Below are 15,779 nucleotides of genomic sequence, written 5' to 3'. Positions count from 1 at the left end.
CAGATGTGGTGGCCCTGACGTGTAATTCCAGCATTCGGGTCAGAAGCGAGAAGCTCTCCCAGCCCCAAGAGGTTGGTTGGCTGTCCTTTCCTTGGTAGGGATGATGGTCAGCTGGGTGGAGGGAGGCTCTGAAATCCAGACGTCCCTTGTGGGTTCTGCACATGAACAGTGGTATTGACTATTTGGTGACTCAGTTAGGTCCCAGGAGAGACAAAAATAAGGATGCAATCGTCTTTATTAATTTGTTTGTTTTGTAGCTTAAGGAAGGGCCTCACAAAGCAGCCCTGGAAATTGTGTAGATTAGACTTGTCTCAGACTCTTAAAGATCTACCTGCCTCTGCCTCTGCCTCCCAGTGCTGGAATTAAAGTCATGGTCAACCTCACTTTACAGGGGAAATCATGTTTAAATCATCCATGCAGGGGTGAGATGGATACTCTATATCTTGTCCTGTTATAATATTTGGGATCTTAAATTAATTTACATAATTGTGCCTGTGTGGCAATGGTATCAAATTAATTTACATAATTGTGCCTGTGTGGCAATGGTATCACTTTACCATTAATATAGCTTTATTAAGCTAAATTCTTATCTAAATATGAGGGAGAGAGTAGAAGAATAATCCTGGAAAACATAGAATGGGCTGTTTTAAATGTTAAATTTGGGGACTGACAATGTTGCTTTTATTCATGTCTCAACTTTTTATTTTATTTATTATTAGTATGGGAAAGGTAGCATGCTGTCTACATGTGTGGAGGTCAGAGAACAATTTGTGGAGTCATTTCTTTTCCTCCACTTTGCAAGGGCTCCAGGAAGGAAGTTCAGTTTGTCAGACTTACATGGCTAGCTAGCACTTTCATAGACTGAGCCCTCTCTCTGGTCCAGTCATGTTTGGGGCCCATGTTGAGATACTCCATCTGCCACATCTGGGCCTGAGTGCTTTGCTTGCTCCTGGTTCCTGGCTCCTGCCCCCTGGTCCAACTTGACTCCCAGTGCCTTCTAGAATCTTGGTCATTTTTATCAACTTTCTGTGCCTTCCCATGATAATTTTGTTCCCTAGGCACACTCTCTCCCCAAGAAGTAATCTTGGTGTAGAGGAGACTGTCGTCATCACGGTGCTTCAGTTACGAGTCAGTGGACATTGAGTGCTCTGTGTAGTGCCTTCCAGCTGCTTTCATGTGGACTGCCTTTAATTCCCACAGTGCCTTACTGTGCCGTCATTCTACGGGAAAGGAAGCCTTGTGTAACATAAGCCTTGGTTTCCTAACTCAGCTCCCTCCCTCCCTCCCTCCCTCCCTCCCTCCCTCCCTCCCTCCCTCCCTCCCTCCCTCTCTCCCTCCCTCCCTCCCTCCCTCCTTCCTCTCTGCGTGTGTGTGTGTGTGTGTGTGTGTGTGTGTGTGTGTGTGTGTGTGTGCGTGCGTGCGTGCGTCTGTGTGTGAGCACTGAAGGCAGAAGTCAATGTTCAGGTGTCTTCCTCCATTACTCTTCCACTTTGTTCTTTGAGATACTGTCTCTCTGAACTTGGAGCTCACTGATTGGCTGGAACCATGGGACCCACCTGTCTTTGCTTCCTAGGCGTGATGAATGCAGGTGTGCATTGCCATACCTGTCTTTTTCCATGGATTCTAGGGATCTGATGTCATACGTACAGGCTTGCATGCCACTGAGCATTTCCCCAGCCCCTTAACTTGTTTTGTTTGTTGTTTTAGCTCCAGGTCCCCCACTCTTCTACCCTGCAGAGAGCAGGATGAGCATGGGAAGGGGCATTGTGACCCAGGGGTGGCATCAACTTACTTCTTGATTCTTTCCTAGGTGGCAGACATGTTGTTGGAGCTCTGTGTCACTGAGTTAGAAGATGTGGCCACAGACTCACAGAGTGGCCGTCTCTCCTCCCAGCCTGTGGTGGTAGAGAGCAGCCATCCCTACACAGATGACACGTCCACCAGTGGCACGGTGAAGATACCAGGTGTGTGGGGTAGCCCTGGGAGGCCTGCAGGCCCACTGTCTGTAAAAGGGCTTGTTCTGGGCTGCTTCCAGAGGAGCAGTGGGCTTCCTTTTGTGAAAAATAAGTAATAGGAGTATTTCAGATCTTTCCCCAGAAATCTTTGTCAAATCCAAATGCAGCACAGAAGCTACATTATATTAGTTTTCTTTCTGTTGCTGTGATAAATCTGTTACCGAAAGCAGCTTGTGAGAAAAGAGTTTATTTGGTTCATACCTCCATTCCCAATCCATATTGAAGGAGTTGGGGCAGAAACCCAGGCAAGGACTGGAGCAGAAACCGTGGAGTGGTGGCACTCGCTAGCTCGGACTCGGACAGCGTTCTTTTACAGCCCGGGCCTGGCTACTGTGCCCTCGTTGTTTCTAGGCATTTTCCGTGGACAGAGATAAGCTGGATGGCTGGATGGGCACAGTGACTGAAGGCTTCTCCTGACAGTTCTTCTGTAACCGCATGTTGGGTGGTGCCGTCTGTGTGGGCCTGGCCTCTCCCATCAATCATCACTCAGGCATACCTGTCCTGGCAGTTCCTCAATTGAAATTCCCTCTGGTGACAAGACTGTGCGAGGTTGACAGTTACACCAAGTAAAAGTTTAACTTGTCAACTGTTAGGTGAATGCCCTTTCCCTAAGACCTAAGTCTGAAGTCAGCTGACCTACTCTTGAGGAGCAGCCCCCACATCCTATGAAATGAAGTGGTCCTGATGTTGAGCACCTCTGCTGTATAGTTCTGACAGCCTCTGTTCCTCGGCAGTATAATTTTTAGTGTCTTTCTCCCCTCCCCCTTCACTCCCCTTTTCGTCTGCTACATGGATTATCTGTTGAGGCATCAGGTAGCTGACCATAGCCTCCTTGGACCAACTGTTTTTGTACACTTCAATAATTCAGCACATTCCTTAGCCTGGTTCTTCTGATTCAAGATGCCATGGCTTCATCCACTTGGCAAGCTTTTTTCTTGGTTTCTATCAGCCTCAGTAATGCACCTAGTGTCTGCACATCTTAAAGTGTCTGTTGCTGTTGCTGCTCAACACCAAGATTATTGATGTTGGGGTTGCAGTTGTTTCTTATTCATCAGCTGAAATACTTTAGAAAGGAACTTCCCCTCTCCTTCTAGTTTGCTGCATTGGGATACTGTCTACATGAGAAAGGCAGGACTCAGGCTGGATTTTTTCCCCTTGTGTTTACTGTGTTTTAGGAGAGAGAATCCTTTCCTTACCAGTTTTCCAAGTGCCCATGCAGTATTTGTGTGTTTATGTCATCAAGAACTCATCAGTTCTGGTGGTTTGTTCCTAGGTCCCCTGCAGCCTGTGGTGGCAAGTAAGGTTGTCTTGCATGTTGTACTTCACTTAGGATTGGGTGTGGTTTCAAGGCCACAGCTTGGTGCTAAGAGACTTACTGCTGCTGTGCTGTGGTTGTTTATAGGCGTTCTCAGGGACAGGGACAGCTGGGCGTGTTGATGGACTGCAGCTGTAAATGCAAGGCTTCTACTCACCCTGTTCCCTGCCATCTGCGTCTCTGTTCATGTCACACCCTGGCCAGAGCAGACTTGGGATCTTAGCGCTGTTCCTACCAAAATCATTCACTGGGAACCAGCTGGACAGCGCCTCTTCCTCCTAGGTCTCCCAGGATCGGCCTGAAGTCTTCTCCTGCAGTCGTCCTTCGATACACCGCGCTGCCTGTGTTAGTGCTCTGCCCTGTGTTTTGCTGTGTCCCGTGTCCCTCCCTCAGCCTTTCGTCTGAGCAGGCAGTTAAACTCCTCAGGCTCCCCAAGTCAGTGTGGTCACGGTCAGTCCTGCCACTTGAACTTGAAGGTCGCTCTCTGTGGGTGTGGGTCACCTACTCACCCGTGAGAGTGTGAGCACGCTGCTTCTCTCCGAGTGCATGGTCACTTCCGTCACGCTAGCGACGCCCTCAGATAAGAAGCGTGTGCCTTTAATTCATGGTGTTTTCTTTGCTCGACTTGTGATCTCTGTCCTGCTTAGCTCTCTTTAGGGCACTGGGATATCTGTATGTTGCATGTCTTGGGTTTAACGCTGGTTATTTCCTTCCTTGGGAGTTTTTACCTCTGACTCCTTCTGTCTGTCTTAGGGACTCCATGTTGCGCCGAGTCTTCTTTCTCTAGTTTAAGTCTTCATTTTGGAAAATGTTTATTGTAAGTTGTTGAATTTTAGCACTTACGTTTTTACGGTTTTCCTGATTTTTATCTATTGTTCCTTGCTGTCTCGTGTCTGTCTATTATTTTGAGATGATGGTGGCAATTCTTGGTGGTATGTGGAACCTTTCTGGCCTGCTTTCATTCTCTGTTTAGATATGACCCCAGACTTTCGGTTTTTCTAACAATAAGTTTTAATACTTTTATTTTGTTCTTTTTTGTTTTTAGTTTTTTTTGGGGGGGGGGGATTTCGAGACAGGGTTTCTCTGTATTGTTTTGGAAGCTGTCCTGAAACTCTCTCTGTAGACCAGGCTGGCCTCAAACTCACAGAGTTCAGCCTGCCTCCCGAATGCTGGCATTAAAGGTGTGGGCCACCAACGCCAGGCTCATTTTTGTTGTTTTTTATTAATTCATTTTTATTTTGTTCATTTTTTAATGTGCAGTTCATTATCTTGAACTTTCAGAATGAGGTAGTTTTATTTTAACTTTAAAATAAAATAAAAATACATTTTCATGACAGATTTTAATATCAGGGCTTTCTTGGTAGCACAAGCCTTTAGTGTTACCACTGAGGAGGCAGAGGCAGACCTATGAACCTTGTGAGTTTCAGGCCAGCAGCAACTACAAGGTGAGACCTTGTCTCCAGTGTCTCAAAACCACAAAAAATGGCTGGGCATTGTGCTGCACACCTTTAATCCCAGCACTTGGGAGGCAGAGACAGGTGGATCCCTGTGAGTTCGAGGTCAGCCAGGTTTACCCAGCAAGTTCAGGACATCCAGAACTACATAGTGAGACTCTGTCTCAAAACAAAATAAAATTTAAAACTAAAACAACAGCTGGGGCTATAGCTCAGTAAGGTGCTTGCTGTGTCATCATGCAAACCTAAATTCAACCCCCAACCCGTGTAAAAGAAGTGGGCACATTGGACTCCAGCCACGGACAGAGGCAGATGGGTCTCTGGGACTTAGTGCCTAACCACCCTCGCCAAACTGATGGGTGAGCTCTAGGCCAAGGACAGACTATCAAAAGACAAGGTAGAGGGTGCCTGAAGAACAGCATCTGATTTGTTCTCTGGCCTCTGCCCGTGTCCTCACAGACACGTAAGCACACATACACACGTACTGCTCAAGTAATGCAACAACAATTAAACTAGTTTCACCTAGCCATTATCTTCAGATGGAAATCACGGGAGTATCTCCTCTTTTCCGTTTCTTACTTCACACCCATCTACCAACCAAAAATAGGTTCCAAATAATTTCTTAGTAACTCCAGGTTGCCTGGGCCATTCCAATACAATACGTTTTCCTCCCGTTCCCTGCTTCTTATGTCCCTTCACACAACACTCACATCCGGTCTCTTAGAGCTAGTCAGGTCTGTGAGTCTCCCATGAAGAGTGAGCTGCACGGCGTGTCTCTGTGACTATGGACATGCTCCAGAGTGCCGCATGAGGCCAGCGCTTTCTCTCCTTTGTCCCCAGGCCTTTTGTAGAGTCTCCCCTAATTTTTCTCACAAAACTTTTTCTCCACATGTGTGAGATTTTACGCTAAGCGATTCTCATTGAACACCAACTGGGTGTCCACAAGTAAGCTCAGTGCGGCCACTACTAGAACTCCTGAAGGTTACGGGCGCGGTGCCACAAGTCTGTCCCTACTTCAGATGTCAACCCACAGCTTACATCAGATTTGACGTAGTCAAATATTGTTGCAACTTATCATCGCCACAACAAAATGCATGAGATTAGCAACTTATAGAAAGTAAGGGTTTACTCTGCTCTGCAGTTACGGAGTTTGCAGCCCATACATAGTCAGTCAGCACAAGGTAGCATGTCACAGCAGTATGTGCAGGAGTTGGAACACAAACCAGTCACCTCATAGCTGAGAGGCAGATAGGAAGGAGCCAGAGTCCCTGATGACTCAAGAGAGAGTACCTCTCATAGTGCCAAGTAGGGCACCCACTCTGTAACTCACAGACTTGTGGGGGCATTCAAGATCACTTTCAGCACCCTCTTCAAAGCTTCATAATATACTATAAGCTTGATCAGGTGAGAACTGCAACATGGAAGTTTGCTTGGAGCTGAGAGAACAGAACAGCTTGGCTAAGTGGGTGGTTTCCTGGCCTGTTAGTCCATGGACAGAGCCGTCCGTCAGGGCGAATGGGGAAAGTGGCCAGGCTTAGGCTGAGATGCGGGTGGTGGTTCTTTGCCAGTTCCTAAACTTGGTGTTGGTCTCACGCTCCCTGCTTGCTGGACTGTGACTGTGCTTGCTCTCTGGAGTGTCCACTGTGTTCTCTGCTTGCCCTCACTCCAGGTGCGGAAGGACTCAGGGTGGAGTTTGACCGGCAGTGCTCCACGGAGAGGCGCCATGATCCTCTCACCGTCATGGATGGTGTCAACAGGATTGTGTCCGTGCGGTCAGGTGAAGAAGGGAGGGCAAGTAGGGACAGCTGTTAGCGCGAGGCAGGACCCTGGTGCCTCTCGCGCCATGGGACCTTTAAGGAAGGTACACTAAGGTAATGAGCTGTAAAACTAGGTTTTGTCTTCCTCGTTTCAGTACTTTGACTAAGGTGTGATCCGTGTGATGTGTGCTTCATACCACTGTCAGGTTATTGGGTGTCTGGTGAGAGAGCTGTCCAACAGTTGGAGAGCCGTAAATGTGGGAGAATACGGCCCCGGGTAGCATTATTACCATACCACAGATCTTCAGAGAGGGTATGGCTCATGCGGTGCATGTCTGGATGGTGGGCAGAGTATGCAGTGAATGGAGGCGTGATGTGTGGTCCTGTCTGCTCTGCTGAGCTCCATGAGGTCAGGAAGAGGGGTCTAACAAACTCATTGTCTAAAAACTTGGAGCATTTTAGAATTGTTAATGCCTTTTAGGTGGTGGGGGGTAGGGGTGGGGGTCGTGTGTGTGTGTGTGTGTGTGTGTGTGTGTGTGTGTGCTCGCGCTGAGTATTGAACCCAAGGTCTTAAGCATACTAGCAAGCACTGTACTACTAAGCTACATCCTCATTTATAAAGGGTGAGAAATTTTCCCTGTGAAAGGCTAAGTATGTAAATGTTTGAGGGTTTATGGGCTGCATGTGGCCTCTGTCTTAGCACTCAGAGTGTATGTAGTAAGAAGCATGACTGTGTGGCGTGCTGTCACGTGGCAACGATGAGGACATGGCTTTTCTGGCATTTTGGCGAATGTCTGTGAAAATAGTGGTCAGTAGTATTACTAGTTGTGCTGTCCTCTGCTTAGAGAAGGGGTGCAGCCGCCGTGTCCATGCAGTTGCCTCATGCTCCAGCAGCATTGAGTTGCCCAGCCTCTCCTGCTTGTTTAAGAGGCTGTCACATAAGTCCATAGACCCTTGCATCTGACCAGGTTGCTCTACCTGTTTCTTGAGTACTGCCTGTCTTGGCCATGCTGAATTATTTACAGATTCTTTCTGCCATTGCCTAACTACCCGCCATACTCTGACGTATCCCCAGAGCCTGCTTTGGTATAGGCTTGCCCTTCCTGCAGATTGGCACACTGCATCCTAGTTAGATGCATAATCATTTCCCTGTTTGGTAGTAACTTCCTTGGGGGCAGTGCAATTGTATGTGCACTCCAGTACTTGGGTGGTCAGAGGCTGAATAGAAATCCGTGGAAAGGTAGAATGTCCTCGACCCACAGTGAATGTAAGCTTGAGAGGTCTTGGGCTGGAGGAGCCTGCTGGCCTCTGACCTGGTGTGAACAGTTGCTTTGCTTCTAAGGAGTTGTGTTGGTTAGATGCTGGTGTCCCCCTAACTTCAGGATATGCTTCTCTCTGACGCTAGGTCGAGAGTGGTCAGACTGGTCCAGTGAGCTGCGCATCCCCGGGGACGAGCTGAAGTGGAAGTTCCTCAGCGACGGCTCTGTGAACGGGTGGGGCTGGCGCTTCACCGTTTACCCCATCATGCCAGCCGCAGGTAAGAGGGACGGCGATCGTCAGCCTCTCGATGCCATTCCTACCCACGCAAACAGAAGTGCGCATGACTCATTCCGTGACTGAAGGCCTGTGCCCTGCTGCCCGGGAGGGTCAGACAAAGAGCCATCTAAGCCATCCAGATGCCGGTGCCCCGTCCTCACCTTGAGTAGAAAGGAGTTGTCAGTGGTAGAATGCTTACAAATCATGCACAGGCCCTGCTGCATTCAGTCTCCAAAGCAGGAAAAACAGCAACAAATGAACAGAAAGCTTGGCTTATGTGACTTATGCAGTGCTGTGTCCTTATCTTCCACTGTGTTCCAGCTGGAAGTTGAGTTTCTGAGTTTATCCATAGGACGTGGTCCCATGAAATCACACAGGGACATTTGTGGGACTTCTTCACAGGCCCTAAGGACCTCCTCTCGGATCGCTGTGTCCTCTCCTGTCCATCCATGGACCTAGTGACCTGTCTCTTGGACTTCCGACTCAATCTCACCTCCAACAGAAGCATTGTCCCTCGCCTTGCTGCCTCTCTGGCTGCGTGTGCTCAGCTGAGTGCCCTAGGTGAGTGGTCCTCTGTGGTCAGCTCTGCTGTCCTGGGTAGAAGAGAGTGGTCAATCTTCTAACCTGTCCCTGCCTGTTCTTTCAGCCGCCAGCCACAGGATGTGGGCTCTTCAGAGGCTGAGGAGACTGCTCACCACAGAGTTTGGGCAGTCAATTAACATAAACAGGCTGCTGGGAGAAAATGATGGGGAAACAAGAGCTTTGGTATGAAGCATTATGATTTCTAGACCTTTGACCCTTTAGGGGTAAATGTGCTGCTTTAATCACTAAAACCTCCAAACCAGCAAGAAGAATTGGGAAGTCTGTCGAAGTTTTCAGTCAACTTTTGTTACATCTGGGCTTCTTCTCATGCTACTGAATATGCAAAATTCAAGCTGGGTTAATTTTTATTTCAAAACCTGTGTGTATTGACCCCTTGAATAGAGGTCTGTGTTATACTTTACATGTTTGACTACCCACATCCCTTTTATCATGCTGTATAAAGTGGTTCCATTCTGATTGTTTCTTACCATAGGAGAAGATGGGCAGGATTTGTATGCCAGAGGGGAAATTCCCCTGGCAGTGGCTTTCTAAAACCAAGACCAAACATTCTGAATGTTAACAATTCCTTTTCGTTGTAGGCATACACTTTTTTCTAATTGAGAATTTAAATACTCATTTTTTTTAAGGGGATATAAAACCCTTTAGTTATAGGAACAAAACAAACCCAAAGCTCCCCTGCATTCTGGATTTCTATAATGGAATATTGTTTTGTTGCTTTCAAGAGCTTTACAGGCAGTGCTCTTGCTGCTTTGGTGAAAGGCCTTCCAGAAGCTTTGCAAAGGCAGTTTGAATATGAAGATCCTATTGTGAGAGGTGGCAAACAGCTGCTCCACAGCCCATTCTTTAAGGTAATGCTCGACTTATCTTTATAGTGCTCTTTGGCTGGAGGAGCCACTGGGGGCTGTTAGGGTAGTATGCTGTGTCATAGAACTCTTTGGGTGCAGTCTTTACTATTACTGAAGGGCTATATGAAATATATCTCAAGAAGTGGTTTTGTGACCAAGCCTTTATTTCATAAGCCATTGTCTCATAGAGCATGCTTTGAGACACACAGGTGTTCATAGTTATTGTATGCTGTGGGTGTTGTAGGAGTTGTTGGTCTGGGGACCTGTGTCTCCAGAAACTGTTGTGTTCCTGGAAACTCACTCTAGGAGGTGTTCACAAACCTTGGGATGGCAGCCAATGGCCTTTGCTCAAATACTAGCTGTGTTTCTGAGTATCCCCCTATTTCCGAATTTTTGTTGGCTGCAGGTGCTAGTAGCTCTTGCCTGTGACCTGGAATTAGATACACTCCCTTGCTGTGCTGAGACCCATAAGTGGGCTTGGTTCCGAAGATACTGCATGGCCTCCCGTGTTGCTGTGGCTCTGGACAAACGAACCCCCTTGCCTCGTCTGTTTCTTGATGAGGTAAAAACATAACATTATTTTATTTTTGGAATTACTTTTGGGATGTGAATATAATGAAAAAGATGCCAATATAATACTAAGACACAATTTGTTTTATTAAGAAATACCGTAAAGGAACCCATAGATAAAAATGGGTACTATAACAGGTGAGTTTCAATTAACATTAATTTTTAGCAAAGTAACTAAGATATTATGATGTGTTATGGAATTTTTAGGTCTCAGAGTTGATGTGATAACACTGATTTTTCATGCTAAGTATAAAATCATGTGTTGATGTTTGTATATTGTCATACTCCCATTTAAAGATTCCTCCTGTTTTCTTGCCTTAATTGTCTTTTATTCTTTTGCAAGGAAGTAAGGGTAAGTCAGGGTCTCACGCCATACCCTGGACTGGACTAGAATTCACTCCATAGCCCAGGCTGTCCTTTAAACCCCTGCCTCTGCCTCACAAGTGCTGGGGTTGCAAGTGTGAATCACCACACCCAGCCGACTTGTGGTTCATAATCTCATAATGTTGTGCAGGTTGCTAAGAAGATCCGTGAGTTAATGGCAGACAGTGAAGATATGGGCTTTCTCCATGAAAGCCACAGCACCTTTAAAAGAGAGCAAGACGAGCAGCTTGTGCAGTGGATGAACAGGTATTATTTCAGAACCCAGAGACGGCGAGTGTCTGTACACAAAGTGCTTTCTCACACCAGATGGGTTCCAATGCTTCTTGTAGGAGACCAGACGACTGGACTCTGTCTGCTGGCGGCAGTGGAACCATTTATGGGTGGGGGCATAACCACAGGGGACAGCTCGGAGGGATTGAAGGCGCCAAGGTGAAAGTCCCCACTCCGTGCGAAGCCCTCGCGGCCCTCAGACCAGTGCAGCTGATTGGGGGAGAGCAGACGCTGTTTGCTGTGACCGCCGATGGGAAGGTAAGGGTGCCGTCTCTCATTAAGGTTGGGAAAGTTATGAGTAGATGCTTTGTTTGATTCTTGTATGTGTAAGGACTTGTATTTAAATACTGTCTGAAGGATGCTTATGATATCACCAAAAGCAGGGAGTGGTCTTGCATATTTCTGTATAATCTTTAGGTGTTTTTTAACTGCTTTATACATACTTTTATTTTGAGGTACACTACATCCAGTAGCTGCATTCTTTTACAAATCATACACACTTGATGTCTGCCAGTCTTCTCTGTAGTGTAGCTCATGAGTCTCTGTAGACAGCTATGGTCTGTAAGTGAATCCTTGTTCTTTTCAGTTGGCCTGCTGACAGCTTTTCCTTTTGGGTGAGAGAAAGGGAGCTCCATCCTTAAAGGTGGAAATTGGGGTATAGCATTGGATGGGGGAAGTGGGCACAGTTCTGAAGTTATACCTTTGTGAACATAGCACCAGTAACCTACAGGATTTTCTTCCAAGAGGCCTCATCTCAAAATCCCCACCATTTCTTAGTAATACCACCCTAGGGACCAAGGCTTTTACACGTAGACATTTGGAGAATACTTCTCCAAACCATAACAATATATAACATCTAAAAATTTTCTGTGATTTTAACTTTAAGTTAAAATTTTCTCTGGTGTGAGAATGTACAGAATGCTAGTTCCTTTGAATACTGACTAAACGCAGGAATATTTTTGTTTTCTCCTCTTAGCTCTATGCTACTGGCTACGGTGCTGGTGGAAGACTGGGGATTGGAGGGACAGAGTCAGTATCTACTCCAACGTTACTGGAGTCCATTCAGCATGTGTTCATTAAGAAAGTTGCTGTGAACTCAGGAGGAAAACATTGCCTTGCTCTCTCTTCCGAAGGAGAAGTTTACTCATGGGGCGAGGCAGAAGATGGGAAGTTAGGGCATGGCAACAGAAGGTATTATGTGAAAATATCATTTTCAATATATTTTCTTTGTTTTAGTGCTGGTACAGTGTGCTGATGTTAGCCTTTTAGAACACTTGCAATAACCTGCTCAAGTTACATGATGCTACTGGCTTATTTGTCAGAAATAGGTCCCTAGGTCATTGTGTGTCGGCTTACCATATCTACCCTCACTGAACCGGGAGGGAAGTTTTGAGATTTTTATTTACAACTTTTACAAAAACTAAGCATCTTTTTGTCTTTTACCTTGCTACTGTCCACTGAATCAAAATGGGCATTTTGCATGTTGTTGTTACATGAGCCCAAAATTACAATTCTAGAAGAGACAGCACAAATGATGGGGAAAGAAACAGACTCAAACCAAGGAGCCAGACTCAGTTGTTTTGAAAAATTGATTGCGTCTACTACCCAAAATGGAAATGGAGATGTAGCTGAGAAATTACTAAAAGATGCCACACAAAATGCACAGCAGAGGATGAGTGTCGGACAGCAATAGAAAATTCTCTGAGAATCAGGAAGCAAACAAGGCTAGTTCAGAAAGTTACCCCAGTAGATCATCTGTGGACAGTTTCCATGCCAGAGTGGGAAGGAGAGACCCCGGCAGATGATGGCAGAACCCTTTAGTTTAGAGATCTAAGGAGATCAAACAAGGTCGATGTGCAGAGTACCACAGAGAGGGTGAGAGCCGCTCACAGAGACCCCAGAAAACTGTAGAGCCCGGTGAGGCAGCCAGATAGGAAGTCTAAGAACAAACCACCGCAAGTGATGGAAGGAAGCATTCCTCGGTGCTCAGAGAGGAGGAGATAGAGCTCCCAGAAACCTTATAATTCATGTGCAGCTAGAGAACAAAGAGTAATAGCTAAGGACTGGAGAGATGCTTAGGAGCACTTGTGACCTGGGCTTGGTTCCCAGTGCCCTTGTTGGGGGCTCAGGACCATCTGTAACTCCAATTCCAGGGGATGCTACGATCTCTGTGGATACTGCACGGGTGTGTTACAGTTACCTGCATGTAAAACACTCATATATACCAATAAATATATGTGTGCATTAGCAAGGGCAAACATGAATCATGTACTATTGACTATGGTTCCTCCACCAAAACTTAAAAACTGAAACCATTTTTACAAATAACAGAGCTCAAAGCTCAATTTTTTATGAATATAAATAAACCCTTATCGAGGTAAACTTTACAGTGTCCTGTATCCATTCAAAATTTGCAGGTATGCAGACGTACAAAGCAATACCGCCCACACGAGAACAAAAGCCAATCAATCAAAGCTGACTCTGAAATGCCACCGTGATAGAGTTGTGAATAAGCACCTGAGCTTGAGTCTGTTAAGTAGAGCCTAAAAGTCATTTAAATGCCCAAATGATTGGATCCTAACAGTGAAAAATGCCTTCACAGAAAGGAGAAACAAATTATATGGAATCAGTGCGCAAAAAGAGTGTTACTAAAAAAAAAAAAAACCAGTGAACTGGAAGACATTACAGTAGAAACTATCAAAGTTAAAACACGGGGAAAAAAGAATGTGCAAATTACAGCATACTAGTGAGCTATGACAGTGCCAATGGCTTTATGTAGTTATAAACAGCACTTAAAAGAGAGGAGATGGAGGATTTGTAAGAAATGACTGAAATTCAAAATTGGTTACCAGCCATGAACTCACAGGTGCAATAATCTTAAAGAATCCCAGCAAAATAAATACGAGGGGGAAAAAAGGTTGCACCGAAGTAAATTGACATAGAATCATGGAAAGCAGTTGGGATGGGTTTGATTAGGCTGTGATAGGTTAAAGGATTATTTAAAGGGGTAAGAAGCAATAATAAAGTAATAAAATAAGTGTGGGATATAAAACATAGTCAAGTAGGAAACAGACAGTGAGGTGAGATCTTAAAGCCAAATCATGTCTCCATCAGATGGAGTGATCTGAGCACTCAGCAGCCAGGCGGGGGCCTGGGGAGGTGACTTAGTCGGTTGCGTGCTTGATGGCCCGAGATTGACCATCAAGGACTATCTCAAACAAAGCGGAAACCCCGGTTTATATTTTTTGGTTGCGAACCTAGCTTTTAATGGCTGAGCCATCTCTCCAGTCCAGAAACCACAGTTTAGTGAGCAGCTTTATGGCAGTAAACTTGACACCACAAAGATTCAACAAACTTAAAACAAACAAAAAACCCAACACCCCACAAACTCAGAGTACTAATTTCCTGAAAATACATCTCCCAAACCAAATGACTGGTGACTTCTGATTGAGAACATTGAAGAGCAAGGAGAATTCTCCCTGATTTTCTTTTCTTTTTGGAGACAAGATTTTGCTATTTGAAACAACCCTGGCTGGCCTGAAACTTGTCATCTTCCTTCCTGGCCTCCTGGCGTTATGGATGTGCATCACTAAACCTGTTTGTTTTGGTGTTTCTTTGTTTTGGGCCTTTAGGGTGCTGGGCAAATTCTCAGCCACCAAGCTACAGTCTTATACATTAACTTGTTTTTTGTTTTTAAAGACAGCTTTACCTTTATTAGAACCAGATTCAGAAATATCTTAAGAAATCAAATCCAACAGTATATGAAAGAATAATTCTATTTGATGAAATGGCAATTATGCCAACATTCTTTGATTGGGTCAGTACAAGAGAGTGAGTCAACATAAACAGGACGCAGTAGTCGTATAGCATGCTGAGCAGACTGAGTAAGGGCCTGGTGACGTTCCCCACCCCACACCTACCACCTGTCTACACACAGACAAGCATCCTCTGCCTCAGGCCTTTCAGAAACACAGCACAGACTGGTTTAAACCATTGAAACCCTGCTTTCTGGCATTCAGTTAATTCTGTGTAATGGAATATAGATAGAAAACCATGAGGTTTTGATTTTTAGCTCTAAATGGTTCTTCTTTATTGATGTAATAATCACTTGACTGAGAAGGACTATTTAGAGGCACACGTTGAATAAATAAGTAACCAGAAATGTTGAAATTTTTTGTTTAAATTTAAACAAGTGCTTAAATTTTTAAAATATAAAGGAATGTATTTATTTTCTTGCAGTCCGTGTGACCGCCCTCGTGTCATTGAGTCCCTGAGAGGAATTGAAGTGGTTGATGTCGCTGCTGGTGGAGCCCATAGTGCCTGTGTTACAGCAGCTGGGGACCTCTACACATGGGGCAAAGGCCGGTATGGCCGCCTGGGCCACAGCGACAGTGAGGACCAGCTAAAGCCAAAACTGGTGAGAAGGCACTGGGTTGAAAGACCCAGGCCCAGGCTCAAGTGTGTGCTCGTGCATAGCTCAAGTGTGAGTGTGTGTGCTCGTGTATAGCTGAAGTGTGTGTGTGTGCTCGTGCATAGCTCAAGTGTGTGTGTGTGCTCGTGCATAGCTCAAGTGTGTGTGTGTGCTCGTGCATAGCTCAAGTGTGTGTGTGTGTGCTCGTGTATAGCTGAAGTGTGTGTGTGCTTGTGCATAGCTCAAGTGTGTGTGTGTGCTCGTGCATAGCTCAAGTGTGTGTGTGTGCTCGTGCATAGCTCAAGTGTGTGTGCTGTGTGCTGCGTGCATAGCTCAGTGTGTGTGTGCTTGTGCATAGCTCAAGTGTGTGTGTGTGCTCGTGCATAGCTCAAGTGTGTGTGTACTCGTGCATAGCTCAAGTGTGTGTGTGTGTGTGCTCGTGCATAGCTCAAGTGTGTGTGTACTCGTGCATAGCTCAAGTGTGTGTGCTCGTGCATAGCTCAAGTGTGTGTGTGCTCGTGCATAGCTCAAGTGTGTGTGTGCTCGTGCATAGCTCAAGTGTGTGTGTGTGTGCTCGTGCATAGCTCAAGTGTGTGTGTGCTCGTGCATAGCTCAAGTG

At 45.8% G+C, this 15,779-nt stretch overlaps 1 protein-coding gene across 2 annotated transcripts in view; it reads left to right on the top strand.

Moving 5' to 3' along the window:
• The window catches only part of Herc2 (HECT and RLD domain containing E3 ubiquitin protein ligase 2), a 183,490-nt gene that overhangs the window by 148,573 nt on the left and 19,138 nt on the right, over positions 1 to 15,779 (top strand). Inside the window, exons 70-80 of one of the 2 annotated variants that reach the window (XM_040733326.1) lie at positions 1,811 to 1,964; positions 6,454 to 6,561; positions 7,947 to 8,078; positions 8,480 to 8,638; positions 8,724 to 8,842; positions 9,403 to 9,528; positions 9,932 to 10,087; positions 10,610 to 10,725; positions 10,809 to 11,007; positions 11,726 to 11,940; positions 14,989 to 15,166. In XM_040733326.1, coding sequence (XP_040589260.1) covers positions 1,811 to 1,964; positions 6,454 to 6,561; positions 7,947 to 8,078; positions 8,480 to 8,638; positions 8,724 to 8,842; positions 9,403 to 9,528; positions 9,932 to 10,087; positions 10,610 to 10,725; positions 10,809 to 11,007; positions 11,726 to 11,940; positions 14,989 to 15,166 — 1,662 coding nt within the window. The remainder of the gene's footprint in view (positions 1 to 1,810; positions 1,965 to 6,453; positions 6,562 to 7,946; positions 8,079 to 8,479; positions 8,639 to 8,723; positions 8,843 to 9,402; positions 9,529 to 9,931; positions 10,088 to 10,609; positions 10,726 to 10,808; positions 11,008 to 11,725; positions 11,941 to 14,988; positions 15,167 to 15,779) is intronic. The other variant, XM_040733327.1, reaches the window with a different exon arrangement.

Source organism: Mesocricetus auratus, unplaced genomic scaffold (assembly GCF_017639785.1).
Source record: "Mesocricetus auratus isolate SY011 unplaced genomic scaffold, BCM_Maur_2.0 Super-Scaffold_100030, whole genome shotgun sequence".
Classification (NCBI taxonomy): Eukaryota; Metazoa; Chordata; class Mammalia; order Rodentia; family Cricetidae; genus Mesocricetus; species Mesocricetus auratus.
This window is presented reverse-complemented; position numbering and strand designations above follow the sequence as displayed.